The following is a 21,922-nucleotide window of genomic DNA, read 5'->3' on the forward strand; positions in this document are numbered from 1 at the left end:
GTAATTCCTCCTTCTTCCTCCTTCCCTTTTTACCCAATCTTTTGGCACTGATGTGCATCACTGACAACTTCAGACTGAGTAAGCTTCCTCCTTCAGATTGTTATTTAAAGTTCAAATTTCATTATTAGTTAAAAAAAAAAAAAGAAAAGAAAAGGAAAAAAGATAACAAAGAAAAAGATTGGGTGGCACAGACAATTAAATCATTACTCATCAATGCCAAAATTCTAGGTTCTTTGTTCTTTGTCATAGACAGATGAGTGTGCGAGTGTCAATCCAGTCTTCCCTCCCTGTTTTACTTAGACTGGGCCACTTTTGGACCTATTCAGCAATTCTGAATCATGAGCTCATGTCATTTCTAAAGCCAAGTTCTCATCCTTTGACTCATCAATTATCATGTATTTTTACTCACAGATATTCTCCCTATCACTTTTTAAAGATGCAAATTATGTCTACTTTCCAGTCATCGTCATGTTTTTACCAAAGCTTTTAACTACCGTTGTTTCTGCCACCTACGCACTTTTGGTGGTTTTACAGCAAGAAACTTCCAAATAATTCCTGGTGTCATGGACTGCGTGGTTTCCCATTGCTGCTCTAATCTGCTCTTCTCACTTCAAACCTCTTCTTCCTAAAATGAGTCAAGGATGGACTCTGATGTTGTTGAACGTATTTAACAAGATCTGGAACCATCTTCTTCTGTTTCTGGTGAACATTTGCCTGTAATTTTGTCTCAGGTTATTTTCTTTTTCTGCAAGTCTAGCTATAGCTTTCACTGGCCCCTAGGTTCTGCCATCAAACCGATCACAGACTATAATAAAGTGTGTCCAATTATGAGGCTTTTGCCAACAAATGAGGTTCAAAGGATAGTGACATTTTCACTGTAAGGCAGGTGAGAAGCAGGGCAACGAGAAACAGAAGAAAGGGGAGCTGAGTGAGACTTGAACGAGCTATGGAAGTCCAGGTCAAACATGCACTGTGAGAGACCAACTCTGCACACAGAAATCAACCTTAGTTCTTCAATTTTGGCTCCTCTGACTCCTGCTATGGGTAAATATGACAAAATGCTTTAGTGACAAGGTATGAATCTGGCACATGGGCAAACAGAACGGGGCTCATGAGCTTCTGTCATGGTTGTAAAGGGAGCCTCTTAGATTTCCTCATGTTGGCTGCAAGATGTTAAAATCAGCAAGTCATAAAGAATGACAAATTTCCAGGGAATACACTGAATGTCACGCCTTGCCAAACACATCAAAGGAATTTGTTTTTGCCAGGAAGACTCTGGTGGCTCCCTGCAATGACTCAGCTCATTTATTTAAAATCCTAAAGTGGTATTTTCATAGCTTGTAGGTCACCGACCTGCCAGCCTTGTAATTTACACTGCTGGAGAACAAGCCGACATCGCTCTGCAGCCGAATGTTCCTTCTTCTCACGCAGGAACGTATCAGCCAGCGGCTTATACCTGTGAAAAGCAGCAGAGACAGAAAGCAGTGACTGCATTTGCCAAGCACATAATCACATTCAACAGGGCTGTCTTTGTTACATCGTTTCCCAAGTTTCCCCGTCTTTCTTTATCCCAGGAATACCCAAAGACCTGTTCACTGTGCATTTACTAGGGAACTGGAAATAATCCTTATCTTTTACAAGAGAAATCATTTTTACAATGCATCAAATATATTTTTCAGTCCTCTAATATATGTTTAGCACTGTCATGGAGCAATTCAAACCATTTAACCAAAGGAAATTTGAAGGGAATGAAAATATGAAAATTAATCCAGTAGCCATTTTTAAACATTTGGCATGCTCCTTAAAAATACATCCTTTAAGAAATTTAAGCATTCTTTATGGCCACTTAAGAGTGAATTCAGATGTAACTAGAGTCTATAATAATGGAATACCAAAATGTTCATTCAGAATACTTATTTGAGAGATAGAATCACTTCTTCCCCATATATTAGATATTGAATATTGAAAATATTCTGGGACATTTTTATTTTGTAAAGCATCAGTGGCCAGTTGACTTCCATTCCTTAGCTGAAATTCATGGCAATATAATAGTTTCCTATAGGTTTTTCAAAAATGACTTTTAAAATTATATCGCCCACTTTAAAAAATCCATGTAAAATTCCCTTTGCACTTACAGTGGTTAACCTGAAATACAGGCAAGGCTACAATGGAGGAGGAGGAAGAGGAGAAAACCAAAAAGGAAATGAGCTAAGGTACATGCAGTTGCATCCTGTTGCCTTCTGTGTTTATGATTCTCATGTTGGGCTGTTCTGCAAGCTGAAGGAAACGCAATGCCAAAGCTGAAGTCATCAGTTTTCTGTTATTTTCTGTGTAATACCTTACTGCTTCATCTAAAGTTCACTGCAGTAAATTTGGGATTTGCTAAAATGAGTTTATTCCGTTTCCTTAGTGCAATTAAGGGAGGGAGTGTTTTGCCTACACATCTTTATTTACTTGCTTTCCTTGGAGAAAGCAGTGGGAGTATGGGACATATCCCATGGACAGCCACACAGGAATCACACGCGTGTCTTATTTCGGCAGGTACTGTGGGTAAACGAGGGCTCACATGTGCGGCAGTACAGTCTGGAGTGTAACACAGGCTGGGAAACACACCTGCCATGGACAGAACGTATATCAAAATCCCTGCACTCAAATCCTAACCCCCAATATGATGGTACTAAGAGGTGGGGCCTCTGACAGGTGATTGAGTCATGAGGGTGGAGCTTTCATGAATGGGATTAGTGCACTTAGAGAAGGCTGAAGAGAACAGGCTTGTTCCTTCCTATAAGGTCAGTGTAAATGCAATTGTGGTTTTCACATTGTTGAAATTTGCCATTTGATATTGGAATACATTCTTAAATAAATGTGGTTATGTTATACATCATGTTAGTGTGCATTTCTTGCTTTATGTTTTTTGCTAATGACTTATTACTTGCTGTTTATTTTATATTTATTTTAGACTATGAGAATAATGTTAGATAAAAAGCAAATTTCCGGGTGTGGTGGCAGGAGCCTGTAGTCCCAGCTACTCGGGAGGCAGAGGCAGGAGAATGGCATGAACCCGGGAGGCAGAGCTTGCAGTGAGCCGAGATGGCACCACTGCACTCCAGCCTGGGCAACAGAGCAGACTCCGTCTCAAAAACAAAAAGCGAATTCGAGCGATTTTCTTATTTAGGTTCAAAATGGGTCGTAAAAGAGTGGAGACAACTCACAACATCAACAACGCATTTGGCCCAGGAGCTGCTAACGAACATACAGTGCAGTGTGGTTCAAGAAGTTTTGCTAAAGAGATGAGAGCCTTGAAGATGAGGAGTGTAGTGGCTGGCCATTGGAAGCTGACAATGACCAACTGAGAGCAATCCTCGAAGCTGATCGTCTTACAACTACATGAGAAGTTGCCAAAGAACTCAAGGTCGAACATTCTAAGGTTGTTTGGCATTTGAAGCAAATTGGAAAGGTGAAAAAGCTCGATAAGTGGGTGACTCATGAGCTAACTGAGAATAAAAAAAAATGTTGTTTCAAAGTACTCTTATTCTATGTAACAACCATGAACCGTTTCTTGATCAGATTATGATGCACGACGAAAGTGGATTTTATATGACAACCAGCGATGACCAGCTCAGTGGCTGGACCAAGAAGAAGCTCCAAAGCACTTCCTAAAGCCAAACTTGCACCGAAAAAGAGGTTATGTCACTGTCTGGTGGTCTGCTGCTGGTCTGATCCACTAGAGCTTTCTGAATCCCAGCGAAACCATTACATCTGAGAAGTGTGCTCAGCAAATAGACGAGATGCACCGAAAACTGCAACGCCTGCAGCTGGCATTGGTCAATAGGAAGGGCCCAATTCTTCTCCACCACAGCGCCTGGCTGCACGTCACACAACCAAAAGTGGAAAGACGGGCTACTAAGTTTTGCCTCATCCACCATATTCACCTGACCTCTCGCCAACCATCTACCACTTCTTCAAGCATCTCAACAACTTTTGGCAGGGAAAATGCTTCCGCAAGTGGCGGGATGCAGAAAATGCTATCCAAGAGTTTGTCGATTCTCAAAGCACAGAATTTTAAGCTACAGGGATAAACAAAACTTACTTCGCATTGGCAAAAATGTGTTGATTGTAATGGTTCCTATTTTGATTAATAAAGATGTGTTTGAGTCTAGTTATAATGACTTAATGTTCACGGCCCGAAACTGCAATTACTTTTGCACTAACCTAACACCATGTGAGAACACCGTTCATAGAGAGAACAAGAAGGCTCTCTCTCCAAACCAGGAAGCGAGCTTCCACTGAATACTGAATTTGCCGACAACTTGATCTTGGATTTCCCACCCTCCAGGACTATGAGCACTTTCTGTTGCTCAGGAGCCACCATAGTCTATGATAATTTGGGACAGCAGCTTGAACTGACCAAGACAGTACCCAGTTACCTTCTCAGCTGGAGACATTTCTTATTTCCTTTCTTAAATCTTCAGCATTCTCACTGAAAAGTCAGTGTATGACTTTCCCGGGACTGAGAATCCTCATAATCTTGCTAGCCATAAACCAGAATGAATTTATCAGTATCAGCAACCACCCTTCCTTCTCATAGATGGATTTTTGCTCACGTATCAAACTTAGTGCATAGGAAAGCATAAAAACAAAAAATGGCAAGTAACAGAGATTGAGACTGAAGTAACTGAGACTGAAATTGCAGTGCCAGAGGCAAGGATATGAAAAAGGTGGCTCATTATTTTGCTCACACTAAATGGACTACAGCGATTTGTTGATGGATGAAGTACTCAGGAATTGTTTTGCTTTTGATGGGTGACAAGAATGTGATTTCTTACATGCCATGTACTAAAGTTGGTAGCTGTGTGTTTTATTTTACTTTATTAATTTTTATTGGGGTTTCTGCAAAAGAAGAAAGGGAATTTCCCCTGTACAACAGGGCAGGGCAAATGGGTATGACATGGGATATGTAGAGGGTTGGGAAACAGGAGTAAGCTGTGCAAAGGGCAGTGAATGTGGACCACCCAGAAGGCTATGGGCATCCCCTAATGATTCTCTCACATGCTATCAGTACCTTTTTTTTTTTTTGCAGAGTTTCATTCTTGTCATGCAGGCTGGAGTGCAATGGTGCTATCTCTGCTCACTGCAACCTTCACCTCCTGGGTTCAAGTGATTGTCCTGCCTCAGCCTCCTAAGTAGCTGAGATTAAAGCACCCGCCACCACGCCCGACTAATTTTTGTATTTTTAGTAGAGACAGGGTTTCACCATGTTGGCCAGGCTGGTCTCGAACTGCTGACCTCAGGTGATCCGCCCGCCTTGGCCTCTCAAAGTCCTGGTATTACAGGTGTGAGCCACCGTGCCCAGCTGACATTAGTACCTCTTATGAGCAAACATGGGTTAGGTTTGATAATGTCTAAGTGGTTAAAAGGCGACAAGTGATATAATTGTACAGTGTGTTCAAATAGGAAAGAAACTGAATTGGGAATCTGAAAACTGAGATTTAGGTTCCCACTTTGTAACCAGTTTGCTATAATGCCCTTGGCAAGTCACCTAACAAGCAACGCTCTGCCCTCCCTCAGAACTGTCTGTTTGCATTTCTCCAGACGAGACATAAATTCTATTCTGTGTTACAAACTCTGACCTCTCCTCAAAGTTTGTGAGTTCACCCAGAGTAAGGGGATATCTTTGTACATTTTATGGTGTCTCCTAGCTTGCCTTTGAATGTAGCAAGTTTAAATAAATGACAGTCAAGACATGGGGCTGTGGAGCAGGAGATGGTAAGTCGCATTTCTTGAACCCTGAATGAATGCAAAGGGCTTTTCATATCACCTCACATCCTCCTCACAGATGCAGGCCTGGATGACAATCATCTTTAGATAGTGAGACAGATAATGGTTGTAGGCATTCATTCACTTACCCAAGTTCACAGGGATGCTGTTATGGGCTGAACTGTGTCTCCCCGTGCAAGATAAGTGAACGTGATGTTTAGGGTCTTTGTAGAGTATTCAAGTTAAGACGAGATCATTAGGGTGGGGCCTAATCCAATATGACTCATATCCTGAAAAGAAGAGGGAAACGCCACGGGAGACGCACAGCAGACGGCCACATGATGCATGCAGAGGTGTCAGTGACACAGCTGCAATCAGGGAACACTGAGGATCTATGGCCGCCACCAGAGACCAGGAAGAGGCCAGGGCAGATGCCACCCAGACTTTCAGAGGAAGCCCTGCTGACAACTCAGTGTTGAACTTCTCACTTCCAGAGCTGGACGAGGAAAGGTCTATTGCTTTAAGCCATGGAGTTTGTGGTACCTGCTTATGGCAGCACTGGGAAGCTGATACAGATGAGAAAAGTGGCTGAGCTGAAATTGAACCCAGGACAATCTAACTCCAGGGCCAAGCTCTTCACCACCATTGCTACAGTTTTGATGACAACTAACAAGTCCTAACCCCGGATGGTTCTAGAGTGGAAAAGGATAAGATTTACCCTTAAAAATTGAAAAAGTAAAACTCAATAGTAACCACCATGATATTGGACATGTAGGAATAAGAAGTCTTGGTTTGTGGCTGGGTGCGGTGGCTCACGCCTGTAATCCCAGCACTTTGGGAGGCCGAGGCGGGTGGATCACAAGGTCAGGAGATCGAGACCATCCTGGCTAACACAGTCACTACTGTCTCCACTAAAAATACAAAAAATTAGCCGGGCGTGGTGGCGGGCGCCTGTAGTCCCAGCTACTCAGAGGCTGAGGCAGGAGAATGGCGTGAACCTGGGAGGTGGAGCTTGCAGTGAGCCGAGATCGCGCCACTGCTCTCCAGCCTGGGCGACAGAGCGAGAGTCTGTCTCAAAAAAAAAAAAAAAAGGAAGTCTTCGTTTGCTGGCCTTCAGTGCCTGGAGGCTCTTTAACAGTGAACTCATTCATGCCCTCAGGAAAGCCATGTGTTTCTAACATTTAGCCAGAGTAATACACTGAAATGAAATCACTCTTTTTTTTATTCTCTCTCATAATTCTCTCATTCTGGAACTTTGTTAATTATAACCAAGAATTTAATTGATATAATTCAAGCATCTGAATATAGTATTAACAAGTCAGAATGAAAAATAATGCACCTGATGCTTTTTTTCTCATTTTATATTGTTCTTTTGACACTTAAAATGGTATAATTCTGACGTGTCAACTAAAGAAAAAGATCACCTGAGACAGGATGAGATACTCCATGTAAAACATCTTGTCTTTTGGAATGTGAGTGTTTTCTATAGGTGGTGTCACCGGATAGAAAGACAGGGTCACATTCCATTCCTGAGTTAAAACACATTCCCCCAGTAACTTTGTTCTGAGGCCATACGGTTCACGAGCCTGGAGCAGGACGTTAGTCCTGAGCACAGGAGCAGCTGGAGAGGGACTTATCTACTCTCACTCCCCACGCTGTCCCAGCATCTGTCATCCAAGACAGACAGGTCACCTCAATCCACTGAAGACACCTATATTTAGGCTTCACTTCCTCTGTGTCTGAGGCAAACCAATGGACTGTAAAAAGTAAACATGAACCTTTCCAGCCAGCCTGCTCTTCCTGCCTTATCCTGGTTTGGGATGAGGGGAACAACTGTTACCTAGTTTCATATCTGGAATCGGAGTTTGTGGTTCACTTGCTCAGGATCAATCAATCAATTCACCAGCACTGACTGAGCACCAAGTCTGTGCTGGGGATGCTCCCAGGTGCTGGGATCTAGCAGGGAATAAGCAGCCAAAGCCCTTTATGGTAGTAGGGGTAGAATTAAAAAGTAACCTTGGAACCAACCCAAATGCCCATCAATGACAGACTGGATAAAGAAAATGTGGCACATATACACTATGGAATACTATGCAGCCATAACAAAAGGATGAGTTCATGTCCTTTGCAGGGACATGGATGAAGCTGGAAACTATCATTCTCAGCAAACTAACACAGGGACAGAAAACCAAACATCGCATGTTCTCACTCATAAGTAGGAGCTGAACAATGAGAACACACTGGGGCCTGTCGGGGGATGGGGGGCTAGGGGAGGGATAGCATTAGGAGAAATACCTAATGTAGATGACGGGATGATAGGTGCAGCAAACCACCATGGCACGTGTATACCTACGTAACAAACCTGCACGTTCTGCACATGTATCCCAGAACTTAAAGTATAATAATAATAAAGAAAAGTAAATAAGGGCCGGGCACAGTGGCTCATGCCTGTTGTCCCAGCACCTTGGGAGGCTAAGGCAGGAGGATGGCTTGAGGCCAAGAGTATGAGACCAATCTGAGGAACACAGCAAGACCCCATCTCTACAAAAAATGTTAAAAATGAAGCAGACATGGTGGTGCAAACCTTTAGTGCCAGCTACTCAGGAGGCTGAGGCAGGACGGACTGAGCCCAGGAAGTTGAGGTTGCAGTGAGCTATGATCACACCATTGCACTCCAGCCTGGATGACAGAGACCCCAACTCTTAAACAAATAAAGTAAATAAGGAAGTGTGTCAAATCCAATGAGAGATGTGGAGAAAGATAAAGCAGGAAGGCTTTCCCTGTGAGCAGATGCCAGACAATGAGGGAGGCAGCTGTGGCTTCTCTAGGGGACTGTAGTCCTGGTGGAGTGGGGGTGGTGCATGGCCGCTCTGGGAATATCAAGGAGTCGAGTGTGGCTGCAGAAGAGGAAGGGAGAGGAGAGCTGTAGGAGATGAGTTTAGAAAGGTCAGTGTAATGGGGTAAGGATCAGAATCCTGCAGGTGACCATCAGGACCTCGGCTCAGACTCCGATTCCCGGGTGTGAGGTTTCAGCACACTCTGTTCCTCGACTTTGAAGAAAAGCATCATTGATACTGTGAGGCTGAGTGGGCCTGGAGAGGGGCAGGAAAGAGCCAGAGCCGCCATCTGGAGGCCCTTCCTATAGTCCAGGTGAGAGGCATTGGTCCAAGGCAATGGCGACAGAAGTGGTAAAAACGTGCTGGGCTCTCTGTGTATTTGGGTAGCCCCAGCAGGATTTTCTGGTGAATGGATCAACGTGGCTATGACAGGAAGAGAGGATGATATCAAGGTTTTTGACCTAATAAACTGGAGGCTGTGGCTGACGTTTCCCGCAGTGTAGTAGACAGGGAAGAGCATTTATTCTCCAGACTAATGTTATTTAACAGGAGGGAAATACTGCGACTGAGGAGAAGCGAAAAGGAGAAATTTGGGTGGAGCTCCGTAAGGAGACATTGACCAAACATCTGCCAGTCCCCCACACTAGATTTATTACCTTCCTGGTTGCCAATGACTCATCTGTGGCTGGTTTCTTTACTGCCATACACCTCTGTCTGACTGGACAGGGCAGTACTGAGCATTCGGGAAACGGATGCAGCTTCCGTGATGGTGCAGAATGCTCATGACCTCATGGGGTTCCAACCTCAAGCTGTGTTATGTTAGACGCTCCATTTGCCCCACTTTTCTTGTGATGGGTTTCTGACCACTTTCAACTGCCCCTTCTTCTTGTCAGTCTGCATCCTAAGTTGCCAGTGTATACTAAGTGTGGGGTTTCAAAACAGTTCTATCATAGTTAAATGAAAATTTATCTAACATGAGCCTTATTCGTCAAGTACATTCTCAACATCAAGGATTCAAGCATAAAAACATGCTTCCATACATTCACGTATTGTGACTATAACACTAAAAAAAAAAAAAAAAAAAAAACACATAGTATCTTACAAAATTGTAAGTGAAAGAGCCATATCATAGATCGCCTTCATTTTGGAGTCTACATTTTTACAAGGACAGGCTGAAATTGAAAAGGCAGAGAAAATCTAACCAGTAAAAGGTGTAAAGAACTCAAGGAAAGTGATGAAATAGTGTTTCTCTCTTCAAAAGTGATTGTTCCTTCCAGTATAAAGGGGAACTTTGATATCCTGTGTATCACGGACCTAGAGATAAAAATAGCTTATGCAGTCACCACAGGATTCAGATTAAACATGATGACTTCTTTTTTTTAACTTTTATTTTAGATTTGGGGGTACATGTGAAGGTTTGTTACATAGGTAAACACGTGTCATGGGGTTTGTTGTACATATTATTTCATCACCCAGCTATTAACCCCAGTACCCAATAGTCATCTCTTCTGTTCCTCTCCCTCTCCCTACCCTCCTCCCTTAAGTAGGCCTCACTGTCTGTGGTTCCCTTCTCTGTGTTCATGAGTTCTTATCATTTCACTACTACTTCTAAGTGAGAACATGCAGTATTTGGTTTTCTGTTCCTCTGTTGGTTTGCTAAGGATAATGGCTCCCAGCTCCATCCATGTTCCACAAATGACATTATCTCATTCTTTTTTATGGCTGCATAGTATTCCATGGTATATATGTACCACATTTTCTTTATTCAATCTCTCACTGATGGGCATTTAGGTTGATTTTAAAACACAGTGAATTTTAATTGACTACTTAAAAAAAGACTATCAGGAAGTAGGAGAATCATTTTCTTAGAAAATATAATGTATGTTTATCAAGCTAATGTTTATTAACCTCAGATGCAGTTTCTCTGAAAATGTCTCTGTTAAATACTGGTTTTACCACTTCATTCTCAAGGAAAATTTTGTTATGAAAGTAAAACTTATGTTGTTTCAGTCTGAAACTCCTTAGAAATTTAATTCTATTTGAGAAGTATTTATTGAACACTTACTACGAGCAATATATTCTGCCAAGAAATGCCAAGATCACTAGGCTGTGTAAAGCAACGTTCTAATTTTACTGCACATGGTCAAATATAAAGCAAGACTTTTTTGGACCAAAATTATACCTCAGAAAAGATGTGGTTTTCTTATTTCAAGAAATTATACTATTTATCTTATTATGGTTATATTCCAATTACTTTATTGTGAAAAATAAAATAATATTTGGAGAGAACCATTAACCTCCTGCTCTTCTAGAAAGACTGAATAATCAATAAAAAGAGAAAAACTGAAGGAGAAAAATCGAATGTCGTAGGAGCTACTTATTGGAGGGTTGACAGAGAAAGAGAGTGGTGAAGGGGAGGAGAAAGGAGAAGCAGGAAAGAAAGGACTGGACGGGAGCCGTCCAATTTTGGAGGAGCCAAGGGAAAGCAAAGTTGGAAATGTGGTCTGCAGTGCTGAACGCTGCAGAGGAAGAGAAGCAGATGCACACTGAGGGGGCTGTGGGATTTGGTGACTGTGGCGTCAATGGCAACGTCAGACATGGGAGAAACTAGATTACAATGGCATCAAGACACTAGCAGCTGGTGGTTCTTAACATCAATCAAAGAAAAGACCAATAGCTGGAGGGTGGGATAGAATCAATGAGTGCTTTTTGTTTTTCAGAGGCAAGGAAAAACTGATTAAGCTTGCAGGCAGCAACATTTGTAGAAATACACACAATGTCTACATGCTATTCATATTTATTTTTGTATATTTCCATTTTCCACCAGATTATCTTATTTAGAAATTTTAGCTCTCATAGAATGAGGATGTACTTTCTTCTAGAACTACTCCTGGGCATTTTCCCTGGGGCACTGCATGGTGTCCATACCTGCCATGGACACCACAAACGTGGCTGTCTGCCCATGGCTACATATGGATGCATTTCCCCCATTCTATGAACTTATATTCATATTCCTGCTTTCACAGTAAACACAGAGCAGGTGCGGAAGGGTGATTTTCAAGCTATTTGGGGCTAATTTCCAGCATTCAGAAGGCTGCATGGTGGGTTGAACATAACAGCTGCCTAGCAACAAGACTGACATACATCATGAAAACCGAGAGAAGTATGAAGAAAAAGGAGCACAAGTGGGCTTAGGAGAGAGATAAAACCTGCTTCAATGTGGGGAGCCGGAAAGGATAAGAAAGAGAAACGGGACGGGGAGAGGTGGGGATTGCAGAAGTGCTTTTCCCCTAAGGAGGGAGGACTAGTTATTTTTTCTTTTAAGGAAAAGGATATGAAAGCAGAGACAAAGTTGTCAAAAACGTTCTAGTTCACACAGAAATCGATTTTGTTCTCTACACGTGCACATTTTTTCCCTCCTTCCCATGACTCTGACAGGAAATATCCCACCGATCATTGCAGTGTAGTTCTGTCTGTCCTGCTGTGGGTCTCCTCCGCTGTCCTGCAGCCTCCGCACACCCACACCGCACGGCAGGGCCCCCTTTCACCATGCACCCCTGCCCACCCCTTCTTGCCTTCTGCCCCTTCCTGAGGGTCCTCTGCATCAGGACCAGTCACGTCACCTCCCATCTGCCCACAATCCCTGGCACTTGCCGTGCCCTTGAACTGGAGCCTGTCAGCAGACACGTGGACTCACAGCCATAAAACTCACCAGTCCTCTCCCTCGGTTCCCATGACTCCGCCCTGCATATTTACAAGAAAGATGGAAAGGGGACTTCAACTATATTTTGTGATGGCTTTTGCACCTCCTGAGTGCTGAGGCTTCAAATTTGGTCTTGAGTTTATTTTCACATCTACAGGAACCCATATGAGGCTTCTCAGTTCTCACCATGGTCTGCACATGGCTCTGCTAAGGGAGGAAGAAGTCTTTGTGTTATCACTACGACAATTCCAGGGCTACTGCTTCTGGGGCTGGCCAACACAGATTTCCCTTCTACTTCCGAGCTAGGGAGAACAGGCTGCTATCATCTTTTAGAAACACAGATGCACCATTCAAACAAAGACATTGTGACACTTCACATTGCTGCAAATGTCTTTGCTATGCAATTCTTGGCTCAAGAGCCTCCTTGGAACCTTAGGGAAGGGCTGCCCTGCAGCCCCAGGAGGTCTCTCTTGCAGTCTAGGGGACTGGTTTGGTAAGGGACTTCCCTGAATTCTACATGCAACTCTCTGCAGTTGAAAATGGAGCGTGAGGGAAAAACAGAAGGGAGGGAGGAACAGGGAAACAGGAAAACAAAGGAAGATTTATAGAGTGGCCATAAATGCCAGGTGTGATAAAAGACGATTCCACATCATCACTGACTTCTCACAACAACTCCAGAATGACATTTTAAGACATGATGTCATAAGACAGTCAGTTTATTGCAAAGCTAGCATCTTAATCTGGACTGTAGGATCTTGAATCAAATGCAGTTTCTAAATCAATATGGGAGATGGGATGATAGACGTTCGTCCCTATTGTTTTTGTGTTTGAAAGGATAAAGGCAACCAACATACAGAATAATGTATAAATGAAGCATATTAGTATACAGAAAACAGCCAGTTGCAGTGGCTCATACCTGTAATCCCAGAACTTTGGGAAGTTGAGGTGGGCGGATCACTTGAGGTCAGGAATTCGAGACCAGCTTGGCCAAAAATGGCGAAACCCTGTCTCTACTGAAAATACAAAAATTAGCTGGGCATGGTGGCAGGCACCTGTAATTCCAGCTACTTAGGAGGCTGAGGCAGGAGAATGGCTGGAACCCAGGAGGTGGAGGCTGCAGTGAGTCAAGATCACGGCACTGCACTTCAGCCTAGGGGACAGGGCGAAACTCCATCTCAAATAATAATAGTAATAATAATACAGAAAACAAAAAAGGCAAGACTATGCTATTCCCTTAAATTCTATGATTGCTTTTGCCTTAAATTCCAAGTCTTCTAAGTCAGGGTCATATTCCCTCTCTCCCCAACCCTCTCTCATTGTGGTGGTGGTTGTTTTTGTTACTAGTATTTTAATGACCTCATGGCCATATTTATCAGGAATTCATCTCTTCAGATTCTAAAACAGCATCTGAAAGGAGACTCAGTTTTTGATTTTCACAGTGCTCTTGGCAGAAACCCAGAGGAAGGGAAAGGAGCGGCCTGGAGGAGTGAGGGGTTGCCCGCCCCCCTGAGCGGTTACAAGACCACCTGAGGCCCTCGGCAGGGCTGTTCACCATCGTCTGGAAATGACCAGGCTGCTGTGGCCTCTCCTCCTCTGTGTGGTTCGGTCTAAAGGCGCTGTGTCTTCTCGCGCCATGCGGAAGGGCAGCCCGTGGCGGTGCCGAGCGTGGACTGCGGCCCGCCGAGCTCGCTTCACCGCCACCGCCGCCTCTCAAGCACCGCACCCGCAACACCGCCTTAATCCCAGGGATTCATTCATGTACTTTATGTAATTAGGCCAGGGGGTCTCTCCTCCCAGACAATATGGGAGCTGAATAATAAAAAAGAATGCTGAATTATACTTCAGCTCTTGGGATTAGGCAATACCAGAAAGCAGATAAAAAATGAATTCAGAGCATCTGCTAAGAATTTACATGACAATACTCTCAAGTTCTCTTACTCAAAGCTGGTCCCACCATTTCATTTTAATTGTGCCATATAACAACACTGTATTTATTCAATAAATGGATGAAAGTGAAACACTAAATTAGAAATGTCTCAGCGTGAAACAGACAGCAAGCTCCATTTCCTGCGCAGCCTTTCCCACACGTAATGTTTATTTTAGCCAGGTTTGTACTTGCTTCCCATACAGCCCTAGGATATTTTTCTACACAGACTCCCTACCCGTGCATACCTAATACTCAGAACCATCTACCAAAGGGAGCATTTAATTTAAAACTGTGCCCTCTTGGAGAACCCAGACTGCGATGAAGCTGAAATAATGGTCGCAGGCAGAGGAACCAACCACACTGTTCTCTGATTTGATCACACATGCTCAGGAGGACACTGAGCCCAGCCTGTTCCGCACATTCAAATCGATATCTTTATCCTTCATGCATTTTATAATTCACTGGCTGAGCCATGGCTTGTATTTATCAGGTACAAGAACAGCTTGTTTCGTTAAACTGAAAAGAACAGATGTTCATTTGTTGTTTAAGTCTAAATAAAAGACCTGTTTAGGCTCTGAGGTTTAAGTAAAATTATCCCATTCCTAAAGCAATTTGCTCCTTAATCAAATATTCTCCAAGGTCAGTCTGACCTCCTATCTTTCAGGAGGGACAGAAAACTAACCAGGTAGATTTAGCTGTTAGAGATACTTGTTTTTCCAGTGTTTTCTCCTCTTACTGAAGAGAGAAGGCTATACTTGAAAATGGCGAAAAAGCGTTGTGGAGTTGTTTGTTTGTTTGTTTGAGACAGAGTCACACTTTTGTCGCCCAGGCTGGAGTGCAGTAGAACAATCTCGGCTCACTGCAACCTCCACCTCCCCGGTTCAAGTGGTTATCCTGCCTCAGCCTCCCAAGTAGCTGGGATCACAGGCACCTGCCACCACACCCGGCTAATTTTTGTATTTTTAGTAGAGACAGGGTTTCGTCATGTTGGCCAGGCTGGTCTTGAAATCCTGACCTCAATCAATCAGCCCACCTCGGCCTTTCAAAGTGTGGGAATTACAGGCGTGAGCCACCGCGCCTGGCCGGTGTTGTGGAGTTTTGAGGCTAATGCCAATCATTTTAGTATTTAAACAAGTTCATGTGTATTTCAGATATTAAGTTGAGTTACTCACTACCATATGAATCTACTGTTCAGAATATCATTGCCAGCGCAATTGATTAGTGCATCATCGAGAAGTTAAGAATGAAATTACAATTATCTCCAAAGGAGCAGCCTGGTGCTGAAACCACACGGTTGCTTCTACAGCAAGGCACTTTCCTCTGCACACCTCCTTTAGACAGTGTGGCAAGGGTTGAATTAAGAGCTAGAGTCTGGCATCTGAACTGAATTATGTTTGTTAAGTTGGAAAAGTATTACTTTAAAAATAAAGCCAATCAATATTTATTATAAAGACAAAATAAACACTTGGTCAGTGAGATATTAAACATTAGTAGCAGTGAATTTTAATGTCATTTGACTCTGTCATTCCACATTGAGCCAAGAAATGCAATAGACATGGACATTTTCAGAACATATCGTGATGATCAATTTAATAAAAATAATGGAATTCCTATTTATATTCAGCGAGACTCTTTAAATACAGGTATGCTGCTTTTGAGTAATATAACAAAGATGACTGAATAATAGTGAGGGGGAATTAGCAACATTAAGAATTAGAGTCCCAGACACACATTCTGAGGGAAAATAATTTGTGCACCAAATTGTCATATAGTATGTTGTTGACTTACTTTCACTATTTGAAAATATTGGATGGATAAATGATAAGAAAAGTGCATGACATTTGAAATGTCATGGAAATTAAGGTATATTATCATAGGCACTAATAATGGCAATGAAGATCTAAATTCAAAAAAAGTCATGATTAAAATTGGCATTAGCTAGAACCCCAAAGAAATTAATATTATCTAAAATGGTTCATCTCTTAATAATCACTAATATATCACACGCCTTTGACACAACACATATCTCAAAGGCTGGATCCTATCTATGCTTTCTACCTGAGAGTTAGCTCTTTTGATGATTACCCATTAAGACAAACACATATACAACATTGTGCTTGGTTCTGGGGAAGCCACAGTGAGGCAGAGAATCCTGTCTTGGAGTATCCTTTGAACAGAATGCTGGGCATTGTCCAGTGGGCCCTCTGGTAATTACTTAATTTTACAGAAGTGTGACCTTCAATTGTTTGTGAGAAGGTTATTTTATAGCTCTGCGGATATAGAAAACTTCTAGTAATGCAAATAATTCCTTTCCAAAGCAGCACAAATGATGTCTATCTTGGGCAGCACAGATAAATTTTGTCAGTGGAGAATACAAACCTCTATAAATCTGTTGTTCATTTGAACTGGTTTTACCGTATTTTCTCTAGTCTCCGCTGCACACAGAGACTGGAGTCTTGGGCACACCACTTTATCAAGGCATCCCATATCAAGAGAGCTAGCATGTTATAGGTCAAATTTAATAATGATATTTCAAAGTTTCTCTCCATTACACATTTCTGTTTCCATAGTGTATGGGTCTGTTGACTTCTCCCTCCTTGAAACCGCCGAGTCACTGACTATCATCCACACTTGGTTGTTCCCTGTCACCTGCCTCACACATTGTCAGTATTCCTTATAGACCCCGGTCTGTTCACACTCCCACTAACTGTACATGCTCCTCAGCATCTGCTTCTTGGCTCTCCTGGCATGTCTTTCTTTAGCAATCACAAACGCATTCAAGGTTAAAACTATCATTTAGGAACGAAGGACTTAAAAAATGTTATGCACTCAGATGCAATCCTCTTTCTTGACCTTCACACCTATGTATTGAATTTCCTTCTGGACAGCACAGCTTCGATCTCCCAAGGAGAACTCGAGACAAGTTGCTGTCTCCATCCATCCTCTCACATCCCCCATCATTTGCTCCTATTCCACTGGGTCCGCCCTCTCTCCGCCTCCCTGCCTGCAGACCTGGGCTCTGCCAAGACTGGTTCATCAACCTGCGATCCCTCCACATCCTAAACATCTCGAAAGTTTATGTCGTTTTCTTCAGTTCAATGAAGTTTTCTCTCTACAACCTCAAGTAAATCTTCCTCAATTACTCTCATCAATAGTCTCCAAAATACAACTCTCATGCCCTATCTAGGTAATTTGTTGCATGGTCTTGCTTACTATCCTGCAGTGACTCCTCACCTCCTGCATCCAATCCTGGCTTTTAGTTTGGCACTAGGACCCCTCATGAGGTAGTCCCTGCTGTGTCGTTCAACATCTCCCTGTCCATCGGAATCTGCTCTCCCCCAGGCTGAACCTGCCGAACTCACATGCTCCCTCAGTGTTGCACTTCTGCACCTGCTTGTGTGGACAACCCTTTCGGGCTCATTTTAAGTTGTCTCAAAGACTCAACTCCATGTCAGCTACTGCGGTATGTCCTATAAAGTTCTACCCATAACCCCACACTAACTGGTCTAGATCCTTCCTTTCTGGGCTCCCTTCCACTTTATCACTCCAAATGGTCATTTTTCTATTTTCCCTGGCTTTGAAGATAGGGGCTTTTTTGTGCATTCCATATTTTTATCCCCAAAGTGTCCCACAGTATCTTGCATGTTGCAGACATCCACAAACTACTGCTGCATGAATAAAAAGAAGGAAGAGAAGGAAGGAGAAATGAGAAGAGGTGGGAGAAAAAATTGTAATAATTATGTAAATATTATTTTATTTCTTAACATAATCAATATAGAGTGTTTACATATATGTATACTTAATAAAGTGAGTAAACTTAAGTATTATTTAATATTACTCTAATAATTCATGGATGTGATCATGCTAGTGACCATCCCCTTAAACAAATACATATACATTAGTGATGTATAGCATACAGCCTATTTCATTAGCTGTCCAGGTAAAAGGGCAATTTCATAGCCATTCATTTCTTATTTTCGTTTCTAATTACATTAGAGGGTATCAACAATGTAACTTTAATTGGCACCTGGCCACCATCTCTGAGGTCAAAGTCATCATCAAGTCTGTCATCGACCCACTCTTTCACATTGAGGAGGCGGCAGCTGTGTTGGTGCCATCAATCCCATACATAGGGAACAGATGCAGTCATTAGGATGAATTGGCAATGCTATCATTGCTTCTCTAGGCTGCTGCGCCCTACATGATTGTTATCTAATCGTTCTCTTTTCCTCTTATTCATCTAGATTATTTTAAAAAATTTATAAGTACCCAAGTTTTCTTTAGATGTATCTTCTTCTACACTTTTAGATCGGATGGTATTAAAAGAAGACTATGACAATTTGCTTAACATCAATTTTAAACATCTAAAATACATTTAGAAACAGGAACTGCTGAGTGGATTAACTTCAGTAAAAATGACAAAATGGATCGACTTTAAGCCTATGTTTATACATAATGCATTATATATGTGTTGCAATAGAAAGATACATACTGCATATGACCACGGATCTATATTATGGAATAGAAACAGATGCAAGCTATGACTTCACAAAAGCTTCATTCCTAGATACTCCATCTCTTTGACAGACTGTTGCAAATATTTGGTATGATGCTGGTGCCCTTGAAAACTATCTCATGCTGTCATGATTGCCACCCACCAAGTGCAATTATCAGCACACTTTAGAGATTTACAAGGAACCTGCCCTTATAAACATTGAAACACTGTGTCTTGCTCACCTACAGGATTATTGGAAATTATCCAGCCAGCATTGAGTGCGACACCCACTTAGAGTAAACCTTAGAGGCCACAGAGCTTATGACTCTTCGTATTTTACCTTCTTTTTGTCTTTTTCTCATTATGTTTCATAAGTTCTTGACTATCATTCACGCCTCAATCTACATCATTTTCTTCTACCCGGCACCCTTAGTACACCTTTCCCTAACTCATAGGCCCAACGGATAATTCATAATGACCCTTGCTTTTTGATCCTCTCTACTGCAAAAGCTCTTTTTCTCTCTCTCTCTCTTTTTTTTCTTTTGAGATGGAATTTCGTTCTTGTCGCCTAGGCTGGAGTGCAGTGGTGCGATCTCGGGCCACTGCAACCTCTGCCTCCTAGGTTCAAGTGATTCTCCAGCTTCAGCCTCCAGAGTAGCTGGGATTACAGGCACCTACCACCATGCCCAGCTTGTTTTTGTATTTTTAGTAGAGACAGGGTTTCACCACGTTGGCCAGGCTGGTCTCAAACTTCTGACTTCCAGTGATCCACCCACCTTGGCCTCCTAAAGGGCTGGGATTACAGGCATGAGCCACCGTGCCCAGCCTGCAGAAACTCTTGACTCCCATTTGCGTCAGCTTTATATTCCCTTGGCCTTTCTAACACTGCAATCTTTGGTTTTCATGTATTACCCTGGTTTTAAATACTAGCCATATTCTAGTGATATTCAAATATATATCTTCTGCCAAAATTGCCTTATAGATATATGAATATATATTCTTATATTCATATGCATATAATCTTAGAGTCCCTCTGCCTTAGCATGTCACAGGTACCTTGAACCCACTTCATCTAAAGCTAAACCCATTATCTTCTGCTTGGTACCTGCTTTTTTTTTTTTCTCTTTCTTTTTTTTGAAATGGAGTTATTGCAACCTCTGCCTCCCAGGTTCAAGTGATTCTCCTGCCTCAGCCTCCCAAGTAGCTGGGAATGCAGGTGAGTGTCACCAGGCCCAGCTAATTTTCATATTTTTAGTAGAGATGGGGTTTCACCATGTTGGCCAGACTGGTCTCGAACTCCAGGCCTCAAGTGATCCACTCTCCTCAGCCTCCCAAAGTGCTGGGATTACAGGCATGAGCCACTGCACCTAGCCTGCTTTTTTTCCATTATTACTTATCTCAGTGACGGGCATCATTAATCTTCCTGTAACCTAAGCTAGACCTTCGGAAGTTATCTTCAATTTTCATCTTTCTTAAGCCCCATATTTATAATTAAGTTATGCTATTTTTAAATTCAAAATATATTTTTTCACAACTATCCCTTCAGTTCATTAAAATTACCACTTTTTAAAAAATTATTATTATACTTTAAGTTCTAGGGTACATGTGCACAATGTGCAGGTTTGTTACATATGTATACATGTGCCATGTTGGTGTGCTGCACCCATTAACTCATCATTTACATTAGATATATCTCCTAATGCTATCCCTCCCCCCTCCCTCGTCCCCATGACAGGTCCCAGTGTGTGATCTTCTCCTTCCTGTGTCCAAGTGTTCTCATTGTTCAATTCCCACCTATGACTGAGAACATGTGGTGTTTGGTTTTCTGTCCTTGTGATAGTTTGCTCAGAATGATGGTTTCCAGCTTCATCCACGCCCCTATAAAGGATATGAATTCATCCTTTTTTATGGCTGCATAGTATTCCACTGTTTTAACTTTGGCTACCATCATGTTCACTCAAAACTAAACTCTACTTAGCTGCTAAAAGTGTTTCTTAAGGAGGAGTGATGTTACCTTCCTCAGGGGCATCTGGTAGTGTCTGGAGAGGTTTTGGTTCTCATGATGGGGAATGGGGTGCTGCTCCTGGATTCAGTGAATAGAGACTAGGTATGCTGATAATATTCTATAGATCACCCGTCAGTCCACGACGATGGTGAATTATCAGGCCACAAATATCAAATGCCAATTGAGAAGCTCTGTGTATAGTAATCTAGCTCAGAAGTCAACATTTTCTCTACAGAGCCAGATAGCAACTACTTTAGGCTTTGTGGGCAATATAGTCTGTATTGCAACACCCAACTCTGCTTTGAAACGATATGAAAACAAATGGGTACGGATGTGTAACAATGAAACTTTATTCAAAAAACAGGCTGCTGGATGGATTTGGCCCATCAGCTGAAGTTCGCCAACCCCTGATCTAGCTTAAAGAAAAATACAATCATGTTATTAGCATTGCAGGAAATGTTCAATGCCTATTAGTTAACAGCATAGAGTCCAAGTTTTATACCCTAAAATACATAGATTCTACCTTTCTCGCATTTTCTCATCTTTTCCACCTATTCTTATGCCACTACAATGGCAGCGTCTTTTCTTATACACCTTAAGATGCTGCTCATGCCCATCCCTTTTTCATATTAAACTCAACTACCCTTACGCTCAGATCCAGTTCTAAGTCTGGGAGCTCCTCCTTTCCATTTTTGGATGTGTCCATCTCTCATCATTGCTCAAGGCCTCTGTAGGAGCACTTATGTACCGTTCTCTCTGGAGGTATCATGCTATTCTTCTAGGCGCTGCTGACCCCGCCACAGTGCTATATTAGGTGTCTGTCACCCCAACGTTCCCGTGAGATAGTGGGTTTGAACATGACCTACTCATCTTTGTATCCTCAACATGTAGAACAACATCAAGTAGTTTGTGGGACTCATTATTCATTCTAATGCATAACTTTTATGGAGATGTCTTTGAGTTTTCAAGCTTTTAGGTTTTCAGAGAACATTTTTGCACTAAATAAATATTTAAAGGCATGCAGTATTTTATTGTTAGATTTTATTTGAGATGTCTTCTTAATTTAAAATATTTCAATGAATTATCTTGAGAAAGTATATATGTAGCTTCATATGAAGAATTTATATTTTTAACCAAATGAATAAATAATGTATGAGAATTCTGAGGAAAGAATGTATAAGACTCACATATGTATGTA

The 21,922-nt window shown here is 42.1% G+C and overlaps 1 protein-coding gene across 2 annotated transcripts in view; it reads right to left on the bottom strand.

Annotated features, from left to right (window-relative positions):
• Window positions 1–21,922, bottom strand: part of MYO16 (myosin XVI) — a 655,611-nt gene that overhangs the window by 114,508 nt on the left and 519,181 nt on the right. For both annotated transcript variants that reach the window (XM_011966244.1, XM_011966243.1), the window contains exon 28: window positions 1,354–1,456. In XM_011966244.1, coding sequence (XP_011821634.1) covers window positions 1,354–1,456 — 103 coding nt within the window. The remainder of the gene's footprint in view (window positions 1–1,353; window positions 1,457–21,922) is intronic.

This window comes from Mandrillus leucophaeus, unplaced genomic scaffold, assembly GCF_000951045.1.
Source record: "Mandrillus leucophaeus isolate KB7577 unplaced genomic scaffold, Mleu.le_1.0 Scaffold750, whole genome shotgun sequence".
NCBI classification, from domain to species: Eukaryota; Metazoa; Chordata; class Mammalia; order Primates; family Cercopithecidae; genus Mandrillus; species Mandrillus leucophaeus.